The following is a 26,496-nucleotide window of genomic DNA, read 5'->3' on the forward strand; positions in this document are numbered from 1 at the left end:
TCTCTCTCTCTCTCTCTCTCTCTCTCTCTCTGTCTCTCTCTCTCTCTCCTTAATGGAAAGCTTCCAATGAAGCAATATCCAAGTCTCCGGTTATCCCCCATTTCTCAAAGGAATAAATCACGACTGCATTGTCAGACTGCTGCTCTTCCAATCCTCCTATCCATCAGTGCATTTTTTCCTTTCACAATCTAAATGATTATGTATATCAGTCCTCTAAACTTTTTGTAATTTTTTTTTGGTTTGTTTTCCTAACGCTCAGGAGACCTCTTCCTTCCTTGGCTATTATAAACCTTGAAAACAATTTAAATACATTTGCTTCCTCCCCAAATTCGCTTTATCAGCTAGTAAGAATAAAACAGAGGTAAGTAGTTCTTATCACATCCTAAGCCTTCTGAGAACAAAGTTAGCAAATTGTTTCTTTGGGGGATCCTTCCTCAATTCTCTTTCATCCTCCCCCCATACCATTGCATTTCCATAGTCTTTTGCACTATAAGGGATTATATCTGTTTTTGGCATTGTGTTTACTTTTATAGTTATCATTAAAGCACCTTGATTTCTTTTTTTTTTTTTTAAGCAATTGGGGTTAAGTAAATTGCTCAAGGTTACATGGCCAGTTATTTTGTGTGGGTGTTAAGTATCTGAGGCCAGAACTGATCCTGGATCCTGGGTCCTCCAGATGCCAGGGCCGGTGCTCTTACTCACTGCGCCACCTGGCTGCCGCCCCAACACCTTGATTTCTTACAAAGAAAGTGTTATTGGATGAAAATAATGTATTTATTAAGATAAAAGTATTTTATGCCTTTTGTAAACACTGGGGTTCCAAATTTTCATTTAAGAGAAAAATGTCATAACAAAGGCAGCCAGGTGACACTGTGGAGAGAGCTCATCTTAATTAAGAAGACCTGAGTTCAAATCCCGCCTCATACATTTACTGGCTTCATGACCTGGGGCCAGTCACTTCACCTCTGTGTACTTTGTTTTCCTCAACTTCAAAATGGGGATAATAATATAATCTATTTCACAGGGTGGTTGTGAGAATCAAATGAGGTAAATGGTGTAATATATTTAAAGTACTTTGCAAACTTTAAAGCCCCATACAAATGCAAATTATTATAATTTTTTTTTTGTCTTCTTGGAGGGGGGAAGGCAGGGCAATTGGGATTAAGTGACTTGCCCAAGGTCACAAAGTGAGTGTTAAGTGTCTGAGGCTGGGTTTGAACTCAGGTCCTGTGCTCTATTCACTGCACCACCTAGCTGCCCCAAATTATTATTAGTGCTAATAATGGCAATAGAGAAAAATACCATTACTTTCTCCCAATAGAATTAGAATATAAGGACTATTTCGTTTTGGTTTCCTTGGTGTCTAGCAAAGTGCCGAGTACATGTAGGTGTTGATAAATACTTACTGACTATTGATTAAGATCTCAGGATCTACACTTAAAACAGAACCTCAGAGATCATCTAGCAATGGCTAATCCAACCTTCTCACTGTACAGATTACAAAACCGAGACCCAGAGAGTTTAAGTCACTTGTCCTTGGTTGCAGACAGAGCAAGAAACAAGACCAGCCCCTCTCACAGTGCTCCCCACATAGCAGGCGGTCAATGTATGCCTACTGATGGTGATGATCATTTGTGAGGTATGTATGCATGATATCAGATTTTGAAGCCTAATAGGAAGCTTAAAGGCAACTATTTCTTGATATTAGTGCTGTATATCCAATGACTTTGTCTTCCAAGGACTGAGGAGCAACCCAGCTAGCTTTGGAGATGCTTATCCCTGAAGGTGTTGGCCATACGCTTCTGATTTGTGTTTCAGCCACAGAAACTCATTAAGCCGTCTACCTATACAGCATGCAAGGGTTTTGTGAAGATCAATGAACGCTAATGAAATTAGGGGTCCTGTTATTAGCTACTGAAGTACCTAAGGCCAAAGAGAAAGACTGCTGGTTTCTCTGATGTAATTTGGGTGTTCAAAGAAAAGCAAGTAGTGATGGTGGTCCTTGGCGGAGGTCACATTTTAAAGGGATTATAAAATAGAACTGCTTGATCAATCAATCAACAATGTTTATTAAGCCCCTGCTATGGGCCAGACGCTGTGCGAAGTACTGGGGATGCAAATATATTGTATGTTCAGAATTAGAAATGGGGTGTCACATGCAATATTTAAAAAATAATTTATCTACTTCTTTCCCAGTTCAAAGAGCTTTTTGCTAAAGGGAACAAAATATTTTGTTTGTGTGGTGTTGGGGGGTAGCAAGGGGAGAAGAGCTCTGTTTAGATTGTCTCATCATTTGAAACTTCTAGAGAAACATTTATTCTGTCTGCAACTATTTAACACCACAGTCTTCAGAGTGACAATGATGGGGGGGAAGATGGAAATAGTATTAGAGTAGCTGTGAGATAATGGACAGGTAAATAAATATGTTTTTAGAGGAGTTGCAAACTGGTACAATTTTTCTGGAAAACAACTTGAAATTATTCAAGGAAAGTCAATAAATGGCTTATATCCCTTTGACACAGAAGTTCCCTACAAGGAATATAGCCAAAGGAGTTCAGAGGCAGAGGAAAATATCCCATACACCAAAGGACATGGAGGTAACAGAAAGCTAAAAACAAGACAACTGCCCAATGAAAGGAAAAATCGAGAAATTCACTGGAACATGGGAAGATGTGAACTGATGGAAAGCAAAACTAACACAATCAAGAAAATATACACAAAGACAAGACAAATGTTAAAGAAAAGAAGGCTAAAAGGCAGTCAGATTTTAGTTACTTGGAATGACCAAGCTTGATTCTGGAAATCTGGTTATAAATTTTTTGTGCTCTATGCTGTGAGACACGGTTATTTTTTAGGTGGGTTTTGCTTAAATAGTTTTTGCTGTTAAAAGGGAAGATTCAATAGTGAGGTTGTTTAATGGGAAACAATGATGGCATGAAAACAAAAGACAACAATAAAATACCTTAAAGGTGGTACACAAAACACAGGGATAAGGCAATTACAGTAGCAAAGAAAACAAGGAGAGAACACTATGAGTTCAGGTTCTGGGTTCAAATCTCAATTATGCTATTATCTTGGACAAGTCAATTATACTTTCTGGGCCTCAGTTTCCTTATCTGTAACATGAAGGCATTAGAGTCGTATGATCCTTTCTGAATTTAAATCCTATGCCAAAATATAAGGAGTATAAATTGCCAAGAGAAAAATTATCAAAATTCCATCAGACAAGTTTTTATTTTTTAGGAGAGTGGCTAGACAACATATTCAGTGGAAAATAACAATTTTTTTTCAGGAGTGATATTCAATAACACAGTCTACAACTGGGTACATAAGAAACATTCAATTTTAGAAAAATAAGAAAAAAGAAAATCATAATGGGAAAAGGGGTAGCTTGACCTTCATAACACATAATGGAAGTGAGAATAGATAACAAAGTTAGAGAGCTTATATTTGGCATCAAGTTAATGATCAACTGTTAAGTCTCACTTCTTTTGATAACACACACATACACACAAATACACACACACACACACACACACAGAGTCTTTGACACTCTCTAAATGAAAACAAACCTGGCTTTTTAAAGTCCTTTCCCTAACTAAAATCTCGGGGACTATCCTTATGATTTCAATGGTACCAGTGAGCTCCTGCTGAGAAAAATCCCTTTACTAATGCAGATCAGTATCAGTTTTTCCATTTGGCAAGTGAATCTTTTATCACTGCACAGAATGTGCCCAGACAGCAAATGTTGATGACTGGACAAAAAATCTGCTTCTAAAGAAATCGTAAGAGATTTGGAATTACTAAACATTAGCTTACTAAAACTCTATGTCCAAATACAATAAGGTGTACTTCTAATATTAGGGGTAGGTGGTGGATAACGCAAAGATGATAAGAGACATATAATCCGTTAAACATAATGGCATCAGGCATCAATTTATTTGTAAAGTCGTATTTAAGGAACTGGGCTTTTGTTATACATATTTTTTTTATTTTAGTATCTTATTTTTCTAATTATATGTAAAAACAATATTTCACATTCATTTTTAAAACTTTGAATTCCAAATTCTCCCCCTTTCTCCCTCCCCATCCCCCCCATTGAGAAGGCAAGCAGTTCAATATAGGTTGTACATGTGTAGTCATACAAATTTATTTATTTGTTTGTTTTGGAGGGCAATTGGGGTTAAGTGACTTGCCCAAAAGTGTCAAGTGTCTGAGGTCATATTTGAACTCAGATCTTCTTGACTCCAGGGCAGTGCTCTATTCACTGCACCACCTAGCCGCCCCTGGTCACGCAAATTTTGTTGTACATTTTAATTGATTTTCCTAAACACTGTTTGGAAAGGAACTGGAAAAATGCAGTGGTGGCCAACGGTCAGCAGATGGCGATCTTTACTCTATTACACTTGATATATACCTACATGGTAGCAATTTCCCAGCAAATGAGGGATCTTGTATTGGATAATAATGCTAACTGAAAAACGGACAAAAATATGCAACGCATATTTCTTTTGTTTTAGGGTTGCAGTCTTATCTTCATGACAAGAAAAACTAAAGCAGGGCAGTTAGGTAGCACAGTGAATAGAGTCAGGAAGACCTGAGTTCAACTCTGGACTCAGACACTTAATTCGTACTAGCTGTGTGACCTTGGGCAAGTCACTTAACCCCAACTGCCTAGCTTTCCCGCCTCCAAAAAAATATTAAAAAAGAAAAACAAAAACTAAAAACAGCTTCATCTAGGAGCAGAGCAATGGATCTGGGATCTGCGAAGTGTCTTGGCCACATAACTTAACTACCCACTGAAATCTCTTACCAGAACATGAAATGGAAACTTGGGATTCTATTAGGTTAATGACTACCTTGTGAAAGGAAATGAAAGCATACTTAAATATGCCTCACCTCTATTTGTGTATGAATTGTGGGAATGCCTAGCGGTTCAGTTTTTCAGGACAGGTATGGAGGATGCATATGAAACATATTTATCAAAAATACAACGATGGCCAGTTATGCAAATAATGGTTTTTTTCACTAATCTTTTTCGTGTGGGCCATGTAGACCACCATAAGTTTTTAGAAGATTTATCCCTAAAATACAATATAACTGGAAACAGAGTCATGGAAACCGAGCAACGGGTTAGGAGTGAGAGGATCTCAAATCTGGAATCAGTTCTGCTATGACCTGTATAACATTAGACAAGTAACAGAAACGCAGAACTGGAGTTGCAAGGGCCCTTGGGTGGCCATCCAGTCTACCCCCTGCCCCTCAAATAATCCCTTCTACAACATGCCCTGCGAGATCTCCAGTAAAGAGTAACCCACTGCAGCCCAAAGCAGCCCATTTGTCTTGGGGCTGGTTCTAAGGGTTAGGAAGTTCTTCTCTAACATAAAAAGCCTAAATTTGTTTCTTTGTTGCTGCTATTGATTTGCTACTGATTCTGTTCTTTGGGCCTGGTGGTGGATGAAACATTGAACTCAGAGTTCACATCTGACTTCAAACACTTACTCCTGGTGTGACCCTGGGCAAGTCACCTCTGTTTGCTGCATTTTTCTCAACTGTAAAACAGGGATAATAACAGTATCTACCTCTCAGGGCTGCTGAGAGGATCAAATGATCAAATTTTTAAAGCACTTATTAGTACACTGTCCGGCACACAGTAGGTGCTAAATAAATGTTTGTTTCTTCTCTCCTCCCCCTCTTAAACTTAATCCTTGTGTAAAAAATGAGGATAATAATAATCCCCACCTGACAGGGTTGTGATAAGGGTCAATAATATATGTAAAGTATTGTGGAAGTCTTAAAGCATTATATAGATGCTAGTTAATAAATAAAAATATTATTATTAAATAATATTTTAATAAAAAATTATTAAATAAATAAAATAAAAATATTATTACTATTACAGTCAGTTAACAAAGCACCCTGGATTTTTACTTTTAAGTACAAACGCCAAGAGAAATCTACACCAAAACATGTAAGTTTTAGAACTTTTAAGGCAGTCTGTGGCCTTCTTTCCTACTAATTTAGTATGACTATCTAGTTGAATAAACTCTGGTCAGCTATCATTGAAGTTTATTTAACATGGACTTATTATGAAAATAGTAAGCTTCATAGTCTTTGTCCCAATACAGACAGTATTAAATGCTAGTTAACAAAGATAGTGGATTTATTATTTGTAATTCCTGGCCTTTTCATTTTTATTTTTTTGCTTTTTAGAGGGCAATTGGGGTTAAGTGACTTGCCCAAGGTCACACGGCTAGTTTTTGTGTTAAGTATCTGAGGCCGCATTTGAACTCAGGTCCTCCTGACTCCAGGGCAGGTGCTCTATTCACTGCACCACCTAGCTACCCCTGCCTTTTCATTTTTAAAATCTTGGGGAGTCTAGGAGAACATGATAAATCAACCTTGTCTATTAATCATTGACCACATCAAAGATATATAGATTTGTTTAAGAGTTCGAGGTCCCTTATAACTGACATATTTGAAGTGTTGAAATTACTGGTTCTTCATGCACTAAAATCAGAAATAGGTCTGAGGATACTTGGGCAAATTTTTTTTTTAATCTTTTTGGAGGGGGGAAGTCAGGGAATTGGGGTTAATTGACTTGCTCAAGGTCACATAGCTAGTCCTTTTAAGTGTCTGAGGCTGGATTTGAACTCAGATCCTCCTGATTCCAGGGCTGGTGCTCTATTCGCTGTGCCACCTAGCTTCCTCCTTAAGCATCTCTTGAACAATGTTTTATGTCTTCATCAGAATTTGTTTTACTTAATGGAGTCCATAGATTTGTGCTTTAGTTAACAAAATAATAAATAGCTTTCTAAAAGTAATTAGAAATCATTATGTGTCAAATATAAACTGGGTTCACTCTAGCAAAAATGTGCTTTAAATTTCATGGAGGTGAGAACCAAAGTAAATGTTTTTGAAAAGAATTGGAATTATACCTAGTTATTTACATAAATAGTACAGAAATAGAGAATGGCAGATTCGAATTGATATAAATTCTATAATAAACATTTTTATTGTTTTATGTTATAGTCCCATAAGTGAAAAATTTTATTTGTGGGGCAAGTCTCTATTGGGGGTGGACTGCCCTCACTCTGGAAATGCCCAAACCCATAGCCAACATCTCCTGTTTTTTGCCATTTGGGGTGGGGGGGAGGGAGGACTTCTTCCTTCCTGCCATTGCCATTTTGCCTGAAGACAAGCCTACCTAAAACACACTGACATCCCCTGAGATCGAGTTGTATCCTTACCCTTTGGGTGCCTAAAACCTGGTAATATCTTTTTTATTCTGATTCTCTCTGAACCTTGTCCCCTCAGGTCCTTTTCTCTGGAATTCATGTTAGCCTTTAAAGTAGGAAGTCTGAACCCAAGACCCACAGCTAGATTTAAAGGGGTCTGTGAACTTGGATGGGAAAAAAAGAATACATTTTTATTTTCACTAATCTCTAACTGAAATTTAGCATTTCCTTTAATTATGAATGTAGACGGCAAACATTATTCTAGGAAAAGGTCAATGGCTTTCAAAGGACTGCCAATAAGAGGTCTCTCTCTCTGTCTCTCTCTCCCTATCTCTGTTTCTTTCTCTCTCTGTCTCTCTCCCTCCCTCCCTCTCTCTCTCTCTTTCTCTCTCTTTTTCACACACACACACACACACACAGAACCCTGAATATAAAGCCCCTAAGTTGCTGTTACCAGATGTACTATGTCAGTGAGTCTGTATATGTATTAACGTTGGCTATTTTGGAATGACAAGTTAAGAACACGGTACCATGTATACATATATGCAAAATATAGGATATGAACTGTTATTTGATAGTCTATTAAAAATAACACTTCTACTAACTGGCATTTTTGTAAGAACAAAGCGTAGCTTCTAAATAACGTGAGATGTAAATGAAAGGGGCAGCTAGGTGGCGCAGTGAATAGAATAGAACACTGGCCCCTAAGTCAGGAGGACCTGAGTTCAAATCCAGCCTGAGCCACTTAACACAAAAACTAGCCGTGTGACCTTCGGTAAGTCACTTAACCCCAACTGCCCTCCAAAAAAAAAAGCAAGATGTAAATGAGAGACAGAGAGAGAGAGAGAGAGAGTGAGAGTTCACATCTCTCCATATTTTCTACAAAAAATGCTATGGGAAAAGAGGGATTACTGTTAATCCAGTCTTATGTTGATTATTTTAGAGATCAGTTTTTGCTAAAAGCTTTAGAATAACAGCTTTTAACAGTATACTAAACCTAATTAAAAGTTTACTAAACATCCAAGATTAAATATATGCCAAGATGAAAATCTAATGTTCGGATAATAACATACAGCATATGTTCAGCACTAACAGCAACACTAATCATTTCTTCATATAATGAAATATATTCACTTGAAATTGACATAGTGATCTCACTGAGAGACAGTAGCCAAGTGAGCATATTTTTATAAATAATGAGAAATTTTAAAAATTTATAATGAGAAACAAAAATTATGACTTCTATCCCGAGAAGCCATCTATTAATGTAATTACAATACGGTGGTTGCATTAGGGTTCTGATACTGAAATAGCAAGAGGAAGATTCTTGACTTTTTACATTCCTCTTTGATAGATATCAAATGATTTCTCTACTTACTTTGTCTAACCAGGTCACTCAGTAAGCAGCTCATATATCCATTTCCAAAATAAGTCAGATTCTTCTGCTACTTACTGGGAGTGAAGGTGCCAATTGGGGGTGGGGGTGGGATGCCAAGGGAAGTGCGGGGAAAGAAAGTCGCCTAATAAGACAGTTAATTCTTCCATAACCCCACAAGATATATACAATGGGGAAGTACTGCTTACTTAAACTCAGAAGTCTCTTAAGAACACAAGATCAATTCTCTATCCAAGCAAATGAGAAGACAATTTCTCTTTAAGCAGAACATAGTCTCATCTTGGCAACCATTATTTCCATGAGAATTTAGGCAAGGGTGGTGGTAAAAATGTGACTTAATTGAATTATCAGTTGTAACTGTACATGATAGAAGTATTTTCCCTCAAACTTGTAGGACACCTCAGTTAAGTAAACTTTATCTCATTTATTATTTGTTCTTGGATTAATCATTTCTCTGCTTCTTCATATTTTAATATCACTTTCTCTTTGACTATCATCCTTTGGACCAAACGAATAGAGACGGCTCTGGCTACACTGAACACACACACACACACACACACACACACACACCCCTGTCAGTATATTCATACATGTGCCTCAGAGAAAGTACAAAAAAGAAAGGCACTGAAAAGACCCTGACTAGTTGCTTGAATACAAGACAATATTAGTAACAGTAAATTATTGATATGTTAGAAAAAGATAATAAAGGTAAGTATGTCTTTAATAAAAATATGATGCACAACAGCCAGGATGAAATAGTTGGAAAATCTCAAGTCTCTTTTTATCTCTGAAATGTATTAACTCAGGAAAAAAAAATGGAGATTATCATTTGAGCTCCTTAGCCTGGCATTGTCATTAAAGCTCTGTTCCAACCAGAACACTACAGTTCAATGAGGAAGTTTAAATACATTTGAACAGCTTTTTGATTAAGGACATATAATTACAATAATACTGATACCACTAATTAGTGGTAGTTATCTAAGTGTTTATGAGAATTATTAATAACGGCCAGCCCATGTCTGTCTGTCTGTCTCTATTTATGTGTGTATATATGTATGTATGTATGTGTATATACGTATGTGTGGACTGTAAACTTGTGACAATTATTTTGTCATTTATGGAATCCCTGGTGTGTAAACTCCTTTCATCAATGCAGAATGGCAACTTACACAAGAAAAGCCCAAGTCAATGAAGACTGCCTATTGTCCAAACTATGATAGAGAAGACAATTACACAACTGGTCCATTAGTACATATATCTTGGAGAGGCAGTGGATGAACAATCACTTGAACCCAAATTTAAATAGAGAAGTAAAGTGGGCTAGATTTCCCTTGGGAAATTACGTGGTTTTTTAACAATCACATAATTTCCCTTTAAACAAAAGTCCATCTTTCTAATATCACTATTTTTCCAGTGGCAGTGCATGATTGTCAGTCATAGAATACTAAACTTGTGAGTGATGCAGCATACAATGGAGGGCAGAAACACGGTGGGCACGAGGAGGCTGTGAAGTCATGGCAGTATAGGAAGTGATGTAAAGGACATTTTCAGAGACAAAAATGAACACAAAAAGAAGTGGGCTAATGGTGCATCAAGAATGTGGGATAACTAAAGGCCCACCAATATGGTCAACTGGTATCCATCTGACATCAAAACCAGCTAAAGGAAGGACTAAAGAATAGTGGGTAGACCCCAAATGCAGGATTTATGGGGACATCAACAAGAATTACACAAAGCGAAGTGGTGACGATGGATTCCAATCTGTACTGTTGGAGGAAGTGCCCACATTGAATGCATCTAATTACAAAATGTCAAAATGCCATTTTTGCTGAAAATGTAATTATTTGTAAGCACCTTGGTGAGAAATTAAATGGCTAAAGAAATGTTCCTATGCCCGGCATGTGCTTAATAAATATTGTTTCACAGTAGCCCCTCAAGACAAAAATCACAGAATCACAACTAAATGGGACCTTAAGAGATCAAAACAGTATTCTTTCTTCATCAAAAACAGCTTGTAAATTAAGAAATCATGCAGAGAATCTCAAAGCTAATTTTCTAAGCGATAGAATAAACTGGTTTTTACTATATCATGAAAGTACCTGCTGGTCAAGAATCCTATCATCTGCCTCTCATTCTTTGTGGCACAAAATATATAAATGATCAGCGTGTACTTATTGAATAATACGTGTGTGTTTGGTATGTATTTACATAATGTGTATATGATCAATATGTATTTACTGAATGTGTATATGCTCAATAGGTATTTATTGAATAATGTGGATGGATCAATATGGACTTACTATTTGGTAAGTATTATTCCATACTTATATGCAAACATGTATGCTCATATGTGTTTACTGAACAACTCTGACACAGAACAAGTTTAATATCTGCCCTGGGAAGGATGCTGAACACAGTAAAAAAAAGGAGATCTTTAAAATAAAGATTCATTTATTTCCGCAGAATTACCACATAGTCTATACCCAATAGCCCTTGATTTCAGATGCTTTGCAAAAAACAGCAGCATAATGCTATGAAAAGTTGCACATACTTTCATACAACCAAATGGAAGTGAATGATGATTTTTATTCAATAATCCCCTTTTTAATAATCCAGCTTTTTCTTTTAGTGTTGGGGTTTTTTTTCCATTTACATAGGGGCGTGATAACTCAGCCATTTCTGGAGCCCCATAGGTTTAATTGTTCATACTCTTCTCAAACAACCTTAGCTATTTACAAGCTGATTCTCCTCTCCTTCTCCCAGGAGAATGTGAAGTACCTGAGGGTGGAGACACACATTTTATCTTTGCATATTATGCCCTATGTCTGGCACAGTGGGGGACGGCACAGCAGATAAAGCACCAGCCCCGGAGTCAGGAACTCACCCCCTGAGTTCAAATTTGGCCTCAGACACTTACCAGCTGTGTGACCCTGAGAAAGTCACTTAATGCTGACTGCTACCCCCGCAAAGAAAAAGCAAGTTCTTGGGTACCATAAACCAGCATTTAAGCACTAGCAGCAGGTAAAATATTACAAAACCCCAGAGTTGAACAAATACGGTGCTTCCCCCAGCAACACATAAGACTACCTACAATTAGCAGGCCGTCTGATATTCTGTTTTATGCCAAGGATTTTCCTACTATGAGGCTGATATTCTTAACTCATCAGCAATTTTTTAATATACAATTTCTGAAAAGTAATGAGATCTTTTCTGGAGAACAATTTGGCAATAACTAATTATTATAATACAAATTATATCCTCTGTAGGATAGGACTATAGGATCACAGAATTTAGAGTAGGGGTGGGAAACCTATGGCCTCTAGCTACACATATGGCCTTCTAGGTCCTGAAGTGCAGCCCTTTGAATCCAAACTTCATTTGGATTGTTAATAAAAGGATTTGTTCTGCAAATCTGGGAGGGGGGAGAGCAGGGCAATTGGGGTTAAGTGACTTGCCCAAGGTCACACAGCTAGTAAGTGTTAAGTGTCTGAGGCCGGATTTGAACTCAGGTCCTCCTGACTCCAGGGCCCGGTGTTCTCTTCACTGTGCCACCTATCCACCCCATACCATTTTTTTTTTTTAAAGACAGCTGTGAGATCTTATATTAGGCATTTGTGTACCATGTCTATTTTACCTAAGATGACATCATACCAAGACTAACAAATTCAAAAGCATCCATAAAAGTCCTCAAAGAAATGGAACAAGAAGAAATCTAAGTTAAAAGCAACTTTATTTTTTAACACTTTTCAAACTTCAAAAAGCATGTTACTGAATTTAAACCTATTATAATACATTATATTACATGAAAGGCAGTATCATAAGCTAAATGGCATCAATAAATACTCTGAAAATCACTTCCTACAAACAGCTGATCATAAGCAATAAATATCACCTCAAAGTTATCATATGATGATTCTATTATGTTGAAATCTCTCAAATGTATGACACAGTAATATAATAGTATATAATATATTCATTTTATGTGTGCATATACACACGTATATATATACACACATACATAGATACACAAACACACAAAATACAGTCTTTTCCATATTCTACTTTATGTTCAGAGATTTGGAAACCTATTGAAATGCTAGAGATGGTCTGTGCTATAGACTAAGTAAAGAAAAATCCTTTTGGTAAAAAAAAATTGAATTTTAACCTGAAGAATTTTTTTTTTTAACTACTGCATTTTCTCAGGGCAACTGTTACAGTGAAGGGTAAGTACAACAGCATCCTGGGCTATATATATATATATATATTTTTAGCAATTGGGGTTAAGTAACTTTCTCAAGGTTCCATGGCCAGTCATTTCTGGGTGTGGTGCTGAGTATCTGAGCCCAGATTTGATCCAGGTCATCCCGACTCTGGAGCCGGTGTTCTTACTTGCTGAGCCACCTGGCCGCCCCTAAGCAATTGGGATTAAGTAACTTGCTCAAGGTTACACGGCCAGGTGTTTCTGGATGGGTGCTAAGTGTTTGAGCCCGGATTTGATCCCCAGGTGACCCCGACACTGGGGCCAGTGCTCTTACTCACTGTGCTGCCTGGCCGCCCCTGGGCTATACTCTTTAAGTGGTAATCCATTCATTTCCCTTTTCCTTGGCCACCTCTAGGGGTCATCCCATTCCATCCTCCAGTACTGCCTTTTTAAACAAGGCATCCAGCAGCTACCAAATATTTACTCCATTGAAGTGTGGACAAATGTGCGTTCTCTAAGGAAGTCTCCTTTCCTAACTCCCCTGCCCTCTCCCCATTTCTGCTCATTTATTCTGCATCCTGAATATTCTTGCTGAGTTTCCATGGAATTTAAAAGGAAGTTCTGCCACACGCAGTTGTTTTCAAAACAGCTCACCAAGAATGCTCATTTGCTCATCATCCTCTGCTTTTTAACAACCTACCAATAATCAAACTCAACAACAAAAGGAATCCTTCTCGGTAAGACACGGTCATTAATAATAATAATGATGATGATGGAAATACAGATACACGGAGAAACATCGAGCCCTTTAGTTTGCTGTCTTTATATTGAACACGTGTTAATTATTGATTTAGCACAAACCACATTCCTCTCACTCTTTATACATCAGTAGGAAGCTGTTAGAAAAGTGTAGAAAAAGAGTTGATCTTAATATAGCAAATTAAATATAGATTTTGCAAAGCATTTGAGAAAAAAACAGAAAAAAAGTGAAAGTTGAAGGTTTTGTTTTTGGTGGGGAACAATTCTGGTAAATCACTGTACATTAAGGGCACGTGCTGAAACTTCATGGTGCCAGTCACGTAACTTTGTGTATTTGGGACTAAAGATGTGAAGGGGTATCTTTTCCCTGTGGAAAAAAAAAGGTGATAGGAAAATCATAAGAAACAGAAAGAGAAGAAGATTTTGATCTTTCAGTTTGACAGATATCAAGCAGAAAGCATGCACTAACAGCCTTCCACAATGCTGTCCTTCCAGGCTCCTTGCAATCCATGCTAATACTGTGAGTGGCAAAGTGCTTCGGAAATGAAATACTCATTTTAGACTCAAGCGGGATCCAAGTGGACAGCACCCACATCTGTGTCTAAAATAAAGTGACTCCAAGTGGCAAAAACAGCAGTCTCATTCCTGGCCAGCTGTTAAGAGGAAAAAGCCCCACAACTTCGAGCACACACACACAACACAAACCTTAGTTCAGGATTAAGGAAAACACAACTCAATATACACACCCATGACTTGCATGCTCACTAAAACAATTTCAAGAGCTATTTTTCAGCGTGATCTGAAATGCACCAGAATTGAACTTTAGGCTTGCACTATTACATGGACCAAAGTGCCATATTACTTTTTCAAATTTAGAAAACGTTCAGGGCATACTCAAGGAGAAAGCATTCAAATTTAAATGAACTTACTTTGTCTTCTTTGCATTTTCATTGTCTGATTCTTTCACTGAAAATAGAAATAAACAATATTTTGCATTACTTTTTAATATTTTCAAAGCAGTCAAAACTCTGCTTTTCATTAGTAAGCATTTAAGTTTGGCAAAAACCACTTCAAATTGTGCACTGCACAACAAGTAAATGTTTCCAAATGTCACCATTTATTGCCATTGTAATTCAAATAGATCAAGTGCTAAAAATAATTTCAAAGCAAACTGTTCCAGGAAATATTTCAAATTTTCTTTTTAGCTTCACCACATATTACTCTCTCTTGTTATAACTCCCACTTATATAATACTTTAAGACCCTTTAATATCTGCCACTTATATAATACTTTAAGGTTTGCAAAATACTTTTCTTTCACAGATGAAGAAACTTTGGCTTGGAGTTAAAATGACTTACCCAGGGTCACAAATCTACTTAATGTCACATGTAAAAATTACACTCATGTTCAACATTCTAATAACTTCACCACTTTCACTGGCTTTCTGGAGAAATATCTCTTTCCAGGATAGGTTTCTGCCCTGACTCAGACTATTCTTTTAACAAAATGGCAACTTACGGTGTTCAGTGCCAGTGATCTGAGCCAGAATTCGGAAAGAACGGGACTGTGTGGTTCCTGTCCTTGGATGCCAGTCTTCAGTGTCCTCAATCAATCTCTTTTTACTTGCATCCCTATGAGTAGGTATGTGGTAAAACTCTGTATTACGTTCCACAATGTGCTTCCTTGGTGGTCTATTAAAGTGAAGGGAAAAATAGAAAAAAAATGAGTTCTGGAATATAAAATATTAAGAAAGTGCAAAGGTTTGGTGGCTTAAAATACCTACACAAATTTTAAACAGTTACCGTTTAGGTGGAGTTTTCCTTTTAATTGACATAGGAAAGGAACAGAAGAGAGATTTTCAACATAAAGAAAAAAAAAAGGGAAAAGACAGTAAGAAACGAAGGAAGAAGAAAATAATATGCAAGAAATAGAATAAAAATGAAATCCAAATAAAAGTTTACATGTATACATATACGTATATATGACCCATTCATAAAAATTGGTAAATATTTGATGGGGCAACTTACATATTCATTGAATCCTACACTATGGTAAGTCATGATCTACCCCCATTCATTTTGGGGGATCAGACCTGTGATTTCACTGAAATAAGGCAATAATTCTCAAGCTTCTTAGTCTCAGGCCTTCTTCATATTCTTAATAATTGAGGACCCCAAAGAGCATTATATCTTTCAATATTTACCATATTAGAAATAGAAAATGATAAAATTGTAAAGTATTTGTTCATTTAAAAATAATGATCTCTTACATGTCAGCAAAACATTTTTATGAAAAATAATGATTTCTTTAAAAGCTAGTAAAGTGTCATCATTTTACATGTTTTTGTAATTCTTTTAACATCTGGCTTAACAGAAGACAGTTGATTATCATATCTGTTTCTGCATTCGATTTATTGCGATGTTGTTTTGGTTGAAATATATGTAGAAAATCTGGTCTCACGTAGATGTGTAATTAGAAAAGGAACAAGTATTTTTATATGCAAATAATTTCTTTATATTATAATAATTCATAATTTCATAATAATTTATGAAAACAATTTTGACCTCATGGACACCCTGAAAAATCTGGGGGATCATCTAAGGCAGTGTTGTCAAACTCCAAGGATGGGCAGCATGCACAGGGGTTGGGCAGAAGGGGATCAACTCAGATTAAAATATAATTTGAAATGCTTAGTAAAATAAATAAAAATACAATACAATATGGAAATTGTTACTTTGTGGTTTTCTAAATCAATATGGGATCCATTTTGATTTGATTTTGACACCAATGCCCTAATAGGCTCAAGACCACATTTTGGGAACAGCTGTTGTTGGGAATTCCCAATAAGAAAACTTCCCTTACCGACACAAGCCAACAAACTATTCTGTAATTTAAAATCTTAAAGAATTACTTGAAGGAACTGAGAAATGTCACTTGCTCAAGTGACTCGTATAGCTTCAGTAGGGGTCTAGTTCTTAAACCGGTAAACCATGTTGCCTCTCCAATTCACTATTCATTATTATATATAATTTCAAATTCAAATAGAATTTTCCTTTGGACCAGTTTTCTTTTGTTAAAACTGTTTTTCAGTTTTAACTTTCAACGATTTAATTGTGAATGATGCACACAGCAAGTACCTATTATGCTTTATTGTTCAGGGTTACACTGATAGTAATCAGTGTTCAGTCTTTGTAGTCAGAAGATTTGGGTTCAAATCTCAATTCTGACTTATACTACCTTGGGCAAGTTCATTTAAATTCTCTGAGAAATGCTGGAGTGGTTGGTGACTACCTATATGTGGGCATATTACTCTTTCCCCTAGTATGAGTGTACAGTCAGTAGAGAAAAAAGAACACAGAATGCAGGGACCAGGAGAAGGTGGATATGGTAATGACATAGGAAAGACACTGCATGAGAAAAGGTGTCACAAAAGAAAAGTGGGGACCCAACTCTACGATGGGCACGTTACCCTGCTAGTAAAACACTTTGCACATGCCATAGATGCCATAGGACTAGCTAGGATTTTAATTACCCTTAAAAATTATTAAGTTCAATTTATTGGTGATTTTTCCCCTGTGAAAATGTATTTTATATGTGATTATCAATTGAGATAAATACAATCAACTAATACCACTAGATAAAATAAATTTCTTATGGTGAATCAATAGTTTATAGAAATAATACTGCTGTCATGTGATACTAATATAATTGTAATTAATACTAGAAACAAATTCATGCTTTAAAACACTGAATGGGAAAGGAAGGCGAGGGGAAGGGAAGGAAGGTAGACAGGCAAAAGGGAGAAGGAATACAAGAGGAGGAAGGGAATAAGAAGAGAATGTGGGAGAAGAGGGAAAAGGAAAGAGGCAGGAGAGGAAGGAGAGGAAGAATTTCTATGGATATATTGCCTAAATTTCATAAAGCACTTGATAAAATATCATAAATGGAATATGTAAAGATGGGGACTACATGCAGACAGAACCAGTTTCAAGGAGAGTTTTTTAAGGGCAACTTTCCAAGAAGTCTTCAGCAAAGCATCTTAGGGTCTTGTGCCTGGCCCTAAGCTGTTCCATTCTTTCATTAATGACTTGGATAAAGGCATAGGGAGCATACTAGAACATTTACAGGGCATACACAGCTGAGGGAGATTCCTAACATACTAGATAACCAGTTGTTGGGATTCAAAAAGAGCGACAGCCTGGAGTGCCCAGCTGACCCTAATAAGATGAAATTTAATCAGGATAATGGCAAAAATTCTTGCACTGCAGTTCAAAAAAATCAATTTCACAAGAGTGGTGTTGGGGAAAATGATTAGACATCAGTATATTAGAAAAAAACCTAGAGAAATCCTAGAAGACTGTGAGTTCACTATGAAATCCAGCCTCATAGACTTAATAGCTGTGTGATTTCTTAATTTCTGTTTGTCTTGATTTCCTCAACTGTAAAATGGAGGAAATAACAGCATCTACCTCTCAGGGTTGTTGTAAGGAACAATCGAGATAATATTTGTAAGGTGCATTTTGCACATTGCTCAGCAAACTGTAGGTGATTAATAAATGCTTGTTTCCTTTCTTCTAATTCTAAGATTCTCTGCCCCTTTAGGAATTAAGTTTCTATGAATCAATAAAAAAAAAAGCTACTTCATAAATTCACCGAAGAGGACTGGAGATAATTGACATTCAGACAAGATCAAGAAATGGCAGAGAATAATGAACATGACGTCACAAGTACCCTTTCCCAATATTGCACAAATCCACATAATGACAAATGGAAATATCACTAGAATGGAATCATAGCTAGCTGAAGAAAACAGATACCTGACTATGAAGAAAGAACAATTAGTTTCAAAATACAGGTTTTCAAAATTAACATGTTTGTTCAAGGATAATTATTTTCAAACCACGGTTTGGGTTTTTGGAAAGAGTCTAAATGCTAAGATCACCTGCAACTGCTGTTTCTATGTGCATCGCTTTGCTTATTTGGTTTTTTATCACAGCAGAAATACTGGTTTTATAAATACACCAATTTGGTTTATATAATTGCTAGCACTAAAACCCTTTTTTACACTATTCGATACTTTCACAATCTTACAACCAAAATTCGCCATTAAATCAAAATTTTTGGCGAATTGAAAGGAAGATGAAAAACTATGGCAAAAGCTTATGATGCAAAGAGGAATCCCACCATTAGTCAAGTACTTACACTGTGCCTGGGTTACTGAAGAAGGAATAATACACAAATATACACACAAAAAAAAAAAATGTGAAAGGGAAGAGAAGATAAGGACATTTCCAGGATTGTGAAAAGCAAACAAATGTGAATTTAAAATGAAAAAGTAATTAATCTTTGACATTACAAACACCTAATCTAACTAAAAAATATTCCATGCACAACATGCCTCAAAACAATCACAAACACACACGTATTAGTATTTTTGGTACAAGTTACAAAAGATGAGATCCCACGATGACAATTACTCTCAGTGCTTCAGATAACATGATTTTCTATCTTCTTGTCACACCAAAAATACTCTGCTGAAAGCTGGCAGAATTCCTTTGCCATTGGGTAGAATTGCATGTAAGGACAGCAGGGAGCCACTGGACTGCTCTCTAATCACTTCTAAATTCATCAACATACCCTGAATTCTTTGTACGTTTTCAAGTTGAGGTCATGATAACTGGAGATGTGTGTGACACACACACATATTTATGTACATATGTATACGTATGGAGATGTGTGTGACACACACATATTTATGTACATATGTATACGTATGTTTTGGAAGAATTTTTTTTTATAAAAAAGAAAATCAGGATTTTTTACTGAAAGAATTAGAATTGCTGGTTTAGCTTTGGGGGAAGAATAATTCCACCTTAACTCTGCTGTTAAATTTCAAATTAATCTTCCTAAAACATAGGTCTGATCACATCACCAATTGAATAAATTCCAGTGGCTTCTTATTTACCTCCAGGATCAAATATCAACTTCTCAGTTTGGCTTATAAAACATTTCATAGCCTGACCCCTTCCTACCTTTCAGTCTTCTTATAACTAAATTTCCTCTATATTTCCTCATGCATGTAAGACTCTTCTTCGTCCTGTCTGATTCCCTGCATCTCTAGTTTCCCTCAAGTCTCATTTTAATTCCTACCTTTTCTAAGAAGCATTTCCCAGCCTTCCTTAATCTTAGTGTCTTTGCTTGGAGACAGCTCTCAACTTATCCTGTCCACATCTTGTTTGCACATAGCTGTTTGCATGTTGTTTCCCCCATCAGACTGTGAATTTTGCCTTTCTTTATACCTCACACCCCCTACCCCAGTTCAGTCACTATAACATAGCAGGCACTTAAATGTTTATTGACTGACTGATTTATCTGTCTTTCTTAATGTAAAAGGATATATAATATTAACACTGTTCCTACTTTCTTCAGTTATACTCTATGAAATTAGAAATTCACAAGTGTAGTAAACAGACTCAACCTACTTTGTGAATAAGAATTAATTCACTACATTGAATATCTCTATTCACCATCCTTATATCTCTCCTCTGTTCAAAACCTTCAGTGGTACCTTTCTGCCTACTCAGCAAAATTCCCATTACTGTGTTTAGCATTAAAGCTCCTTCGGAATTGTTTGCTGACCTATCTGCCTTTCCTGGCTAATCTCACACTAATCCCTAGCCTATATTCAAACCTACATGGTAACAGGAATCCCTGCTGTACCATCTAGGATGGGTGGTTACAGTCTATTCCTGTTCGACATCAGAAATTCTCTTCTAATTAGAGTTAAAAAAAAAAAAAAGCTAGGGATAGGAAAGGTAGGCAGTCCCCTTAGATATAATGTGGAGAATGGCACGATAAGGGATATTTTATATTTTCAGTGTCAATTCAGCTCTCCATAGTATACAAGAACTTATCAAATCATAAGTATTATTACAGTGAAGAATCAAAGGCCCCTCCAGGTAGACTGTAATATACAAGAGGTGAAATTTTCAAATCTTGCCTAGGGCAGAAAGGCTTTGAGAACAAAGTCTGGGCTTTGTTCCCAGTGACTGGAATTGGGTAATTCTGACAAAATAATAATCCTGAATGCATGCAACATAAATAACTTTGAGTATCTCAGTACTGTACACTTTTAGAAATGCACCTGAGCCATAAGGAAACCCCACAATTGAAGCATGAGGATTCTGAGCACATGATGGTTGACAAGGATCCCCAGTGAGACAATAATGATTTGGTCTGAGATAGGTACAGGATACTTACTACCTGCCTGACTTCAGGTAGGTTACTTAAGCTCTCTGGAGTCCAGTTTATTTATATGAATGAGGGTGGTTGGGTGAGACAACCCCTAAGAACCCTCCCAGCTCTAAAGGTTTGATCCTAAGATACACTATGAACCAGACACTCCAGTCAATGAAGAAGAGAGAGAACATTTCTTTGACACGGAAAATGTGACAAATATATCTCTAAAATAATTTTGGAGACAGGCATTCTTCTTACTTCTCACTGACACAGCTGCAAATTTTTGTTTTCCTACTTTCAAAGTGTCGTTCAGACCCTCCTTCAGCTAGCAATGACTGTCGCTATTAGTGAGAGCTCTGGGTTTCTATAACTTCACTTTAGGAAACAGTACTTTAGGCTACTGGTTAGGAAGCCATTCCATTTGTACAGATGACCAACATTAGTGCTCTCTCCTTTTTACTATCTTTTTTCTTTCAAGCCTTCCCAAACTATATTATTACTACTGCTTTTGAAAATGATGCACACAGCAAATCCTGCATTTTCTAAAGAGAAAATCCCGCTGTCTAATCCAATGAAGCAAGTCACCACACCATATCTGATGCAAACCAAACTTATTTAAAGCATTTTCTACCATTATGCTAAGTTAAAGCAATTTTGCAAAATTTAAATTTTGCAAAAATCAGGCATTCATGCTGGTTACTCTGATATGAATCACCATAATTCCCTTCCAGCAAGGTAGATACTAACTTTTTCACTTGTGTTTTCTGCAAAAAAGAAAAGCATTTTAACATTTATTACCATGATATAATTATGCTTGAGATGTTTAAAAGCCAGGTCCTTCCAGATACCTAGGAGCTGTTGGAAAAAAAATTAAGTTTGACAAAGTTAACATGAATATAAAACCATAAAGTACTTACCTGCTGAAAGCAGTGGGCACATTAACAATGCAGAGGCACAGAGGAAAGGGAAAGGGAGTAACTCATAGCATCCAAAGGAGTCTAGCTAACCCCGCCCCACCCAGGTGGAAACTGGACACTAGCGGGAAAGGGTTAGAAAAACTGACTTTTTCCAAGAAGTCAGAACCATAATCCATACATGCAGTAATCAAGTTTAAAACTTCTTTAACATAATCAATGACTATTGTCTTTATGTTATCAGCCCACTTTGCATCTGCTCCTCAGTCTGGTCTCAACCCCATGGGATAAGATGCCCCCTGCGGGATGCCCTCAGCTGTCCCCTGCCCACCCCAACTTTCCTGCCTCCTTTGTGTCTTGTCTCCCACCATTAGACTGTGAGCTCCTTGAGAACATGGACTGAGTGTCTTTTGATTCATTGTATCCCCTTGCCTAACACACAGTAGGCTCTTAATAAATGTTTACTGGATTGGAACAGAATTGCTTTGAGTTTCTTAAAAACAAAATGCAGGTGTAATTTTTTAATGTGATTCAGAAGGGAGGTAAGTGGGTCAAGAAGGGTTAACACTATCAGACTAGAACAATGTGGCAAATTCTGAGGCACAAGTTCTCATGAGTAAAGATGTCTAAGTTTCAAATGTTATGAATAGCCCTTTCTAAAAGTCTGTTTATTATTTCATCACATATTGGTGAGATTGTTATCAAAATATTAATGTACCTACCTACCAAAGCCAACTACTGCTGTGAGTCTTGTGAAATTTCACTTTTAATAACCTTTTACAGGTAAAACTGGGTAACTAGCATTTATCTTTTCTTTCTTTTGTATATCCCAGCATATCTACATAGTACTAGGTACATGTTAGAAAGCTGGATACTTAACCTTTCCTACAATTTCGGATATATAACAAAAGCCCCTAAATCCACGCAAGGGAATACAACTCTTATTTTGAGAATGGCTTCATTAAGGTCTATTAATTCAATGCTTTGTTGCTGTTCTGCTGTTTCAGTGGTGTCTGACTCTTTCTGATCCCATCTGGAGTTTTCTTGGCAAAGATACTGGAGTGGTTTGCCATTTCCTTCTCCAGCTCATTTTACAGAAGAGGAAAGTGAGGCAAACAAGGTTAAGTGACTTGTCCAGGGTCACAGAGTTAAGTGTCTAAGGCCTGATTTGAACTCAGGAAGATTCAAGACAGCACTCTCTCCACTGTGCCACCTAGCTGCCCAATTCAGTGCTTAATAACATGATTGTAATTTCATAAAAGCATCTGACGTTTATTTAAATTTAATTCAGAAAATTCAGTCACCAGAAAAATGTGTGTAATATTATTTGTGCCACTTAAATTTTTTGTTTTGCCAAACTTTGATCTTATTAAGTGGTTTTCTAGGGTGCTAAGGCAAGGCTAACAAGTAATATAATTTTATTTTTAGTTTCCAAAAGAAAAGGGCAAGAAACTGAAGTGATTTAGAGGACTTGGGAACTGTGGATAGGCCAGTCAGTTAAGAAGTATTTATTAAATGTCTACTATGTTCAGGCATTATGCTAGGTGCTGGGGATACAAAAAAAAAAAGCAAAAACAGCCCCTCATCTCAAGGAACTCAGTCTAATGTAGGAAACAAAATGCAAACAACAATACATGATCAAGACAAACAGGACAACTTGGTGATATTCTTGAAGGGAATGTATCAAGATTAAAAATACAATTTATAGGGGAATAATTGAAGAGGAAAGGACTCAGTCTGAAGGATAAGGGAGATTTCAGGAAAACAAAAAAAAGTGGTGGGAATGTAGGGCAAAAATAGAATGGCATAGTGGACAGGGCATTGAATGTCAGAAAGTCAGGAAGACCTGGATTCAATTTCTGCCTCAGATACTTTAGTTAATTAGTGATAAGATCCCAGGTAAGTCACTTAGTATTTTTCTCCTTCAGTTTAAGAATAACCTTAATAACCCCCTCCTTCAAAGGACACTAGACTTGATGACTTCCAAGGTCCCTTTCTCACGCCTATGACCACAAGACTATTATCCTATATATAATTCAATTCTAAGGAAAGAAGATGAAGGACTCAAGAAAAGACAGCAGCAGAAGGAAGACTTGAGCCACAACAGGAGAAGGATTCAAAAAGAAGAAGTAAGATAAAGTACTTAGGTGGAAAAAAATAGTGAGACCAAGGAAGAAGCGAGAGAAGGCAAGAAGACCTAGGTGTGGCTAAGAGCACAAGGTGAGGAGAGGGACAGTTCTGGAGGTCAGTCACCCACTAATAGTTTCCTGAATGAGAAAAGAAGATAATGACTGAGGATCTTGCTTCCAGGTAAAATGGAGAGCAGGAAACTTTGCAGTGACCACTCAGTAGCAAGCTGTGTGACTGCCACCTATGCTCTAAGTCTAGACAGATCTTATTTCTTAAAGCAAAAGGGAAAAGTCTGTGGAATACTCTCTACAATTATCGGAGGCAGTTAAGCATTTCTTAAACATTCATATCCACAGCTTCATTATGAAAAATCAAGAATAGAGGTCCTATGGGGCAGAGCTGGCTCCTCCCTTATACTAGAAGGCTGGAGGGTTGAAGACTTGCAAAGGCAGAGGAGGAAGAAGAAAAAAAAGATGACCAAAGACTTGCAGCTAAGAAATAAATTTTAACCCCTCCCCTTTTTTTGCTCTTTGGAGGGCTATTGGGGTTAAGAGACTTGCCCAAGATCACATGGCTAGTTTTTGTGTTAAGTGTCTGAGGTCAGATTTGAACTCAGGTCCTCCCAATCCCAGGGCCAATGCTCTACTCACTGCACCACCAACCACCCCTAATCCCTTTCTTAAGCCAAGAGAGACTGACGAAAAAGCTTATGCTTGTCCTCCAAAAAAGGACAAAATAGATATAAATATATAATATAATAATAACATGACTTAGGAATGACTAGTAGCTCCCTTCTGGGGGTTTCTGAGGTAACTTTTTGTCAATCCAATATCAACTAAAGGTCTGCTCTACTGTCTCCTCTGACACTTATCCAACATGGGACAAAGAACCTACCAAGATATGTCCCAAGATACCCACTTCTGGTGAATCAGAGGCTAAAATGATATTTCCAGAAGAAATCTAAGAAGCATTGCCAAAGATTACACTGATGAGCTAGAGAATGCAGCAGAAAGCAACCAGAATGATGAAGAAAGGTCTTATGAAAACTGGTTGAAGAAATGGGATGATTAGACCAGAGAAGGGGGATTCAACTTGCCCTATTTGGCCCCAAGGTTGGAACCAGCAGCAATGGGTCAAAGTGGGAAGGAGGCTAATATAATTTTGATGTAAGGGAAAAAGCTTCCTTATAATAAGAGCTATCCAAAAGCAGAACGGATTGCTTTAAGAAATAGGGAAAGTTTTGTTTCGTTGTTTCAGTCATGTCCAAGTCTTCCTTATCCAGCTCATTTTACAGAAGAGGAAACTGAGGCAAAGAGGGTCAAGTGACTTGACAAGGGTCACACTGCTAGTAAGTGTTTAAGGACTCAAGGTCCGGCACTGTATCCATTGTGCCACCCAGCTGCTTAAGTAGGGGAATAGTGCCCCCAATTTAAGGACTTCAAACAAAAATTTAATGACTACTTCTCAAGTATGCTATAGAGGAAATTCTTTTAGCTCTGCACTGGACTGGATTGGATGGCATTCCATGGCCCTTGAATTCTGAAATTCTGTGATGCTTTTTTTTTTTTTAGAGAACGTTTTCTCTGGTTGTTACTGGGTTAAATTGTTTTCTAAATCTCAATTTTAGATAATCTCAAGCATGAAATGAAAACATACATTTTTAGGACACTAGCTGTCATCACATTCAACACACACAAACCCACACAGAGAGGCACCATACAAAACCAGATCTTTACACAGTAGCAAGTCAATTAGACCGCCTGCTTTTTTCCTTTTCTAAGATGCATGGAATCTTGCCATCTTCTGTTTCAGTGCCCAAACGTCGTCATGACAGCGGTGCAATATGAAACAAAGCATCTTCATCATGGGAATTAGCATGCAGAAGAGATCATTCCAAAAGAAAGGCCTGAGCTTTATCATCGCTTTGATTGTACTGTCTCTAAAATCGACATTTTAAAAACTATCACATGTACTTCTTTTCATCTGTCCTTTCTCCACTCAATTCCACATTCCAGCAATGGATCTCTTTAAAATGAATTTACAAGGTCCGTTTTGGTATAGCTGGATTTCTTTGATCTCTGGAATGTAAAACAAACTTTCTCCAACAATAGAGATTTCTGAAAAGCAGGTGAACAATCCAAAGGCTAAGAATGTAGTGAAAAATAAGTTAACACCTTTAGGCAATGCTAAAAAAAAAAATGTTTCCTATGCATCGAAAAGTCACCAAGAGTTTGTGATTATTATCTTCAAATATGTTTTCTTTTTAATTGTGAAGTCCTAAGAGCCTCAATTGATCTGGAAAGGTCTTCATTGGAGACTTCTAGGAAGTGATGCAGAGTGAAGGAAAGTAATATTAAGAATGACCAAAGGCATGTAAATGGAAAGAACGAGGACAACAGACTCAATGCCGTGAAATTACAATGACCAAGCATGGCCTGGAGGAAGAGATACAAGAATGAACTGGATGGAACACAGCTCAATAGGTCCTATGTGGTTGACATGTGCTAAGATTTGCGGGGGGGGGGGGGGGGGGGGTTTCTTCCTTTGTTATAAGGCAGATATAGGAGAGGAATCAAGATAGTTTTGGAAATAAAGGTGATGTAAGAATAAAAGATGTCA

At 37.1% G+C, this 26,496-nt stretch overlaps 1 protein-coding gene across 10 annotated transcripts in view; it reads right to left on the reverse strand.

Annotated features, from left to right (window-relative positions):
• Positions 1–26,496, reverse strand: part of PDLIM5 (PDZ and LIM domain 5) — a 221,990-nt gene that overhangs the window by 68,880 nt on the left and 126,614 nt on the right. For 4 of the 10 annotated variants that reach the window (XM_069094458.1, XM_069094492.1, XM_069094468.1 and 1 more), the window contains 3 exons: positions 15,397–15,414; positions 15,113–15,285; positions 14,524–14,560 (listed from right to left, as the gene is read on the reverse strand). In XM_069094458.1, coding sequence (XP_068950559.1) covers positions 14,524–14,560; positions 15,113–15,285; positions 15,397–15,414 — 228 coding nt within the window. Of the gene's footprint in view, positions 1–12,345; positions 13,962–14,523; positions 14,561–15,112; positions 15,286–15,396; positions 15,415–18,796; positions 18,812–21,580; positions 21,598–26,496 lie in introns of those variants that run through there. The other 6 variants (XM_069094475.1, XM_069094498.1, XM_069094510.1 and 3 more) reach the window with 5 other exon arrangements.

The sequence above is a fragment of the Petaurus breviceps genome, unplaced genomic scaffold (assembly GCF_028583685.1).
Source record: "Petaurus breviceps papuanus isolate PSGF00001 unplaced genomic scaffold, PetGlider_PUasm1.0 126, whole genome shotgun sequence".
In the NCBI taxonomy this organism is placed as follows: Eukaryota; Metazoa; Chordata; class Mammalia; order Diprotodontia; family Petauridae; genus Petaurus; species Petaurus breviceps.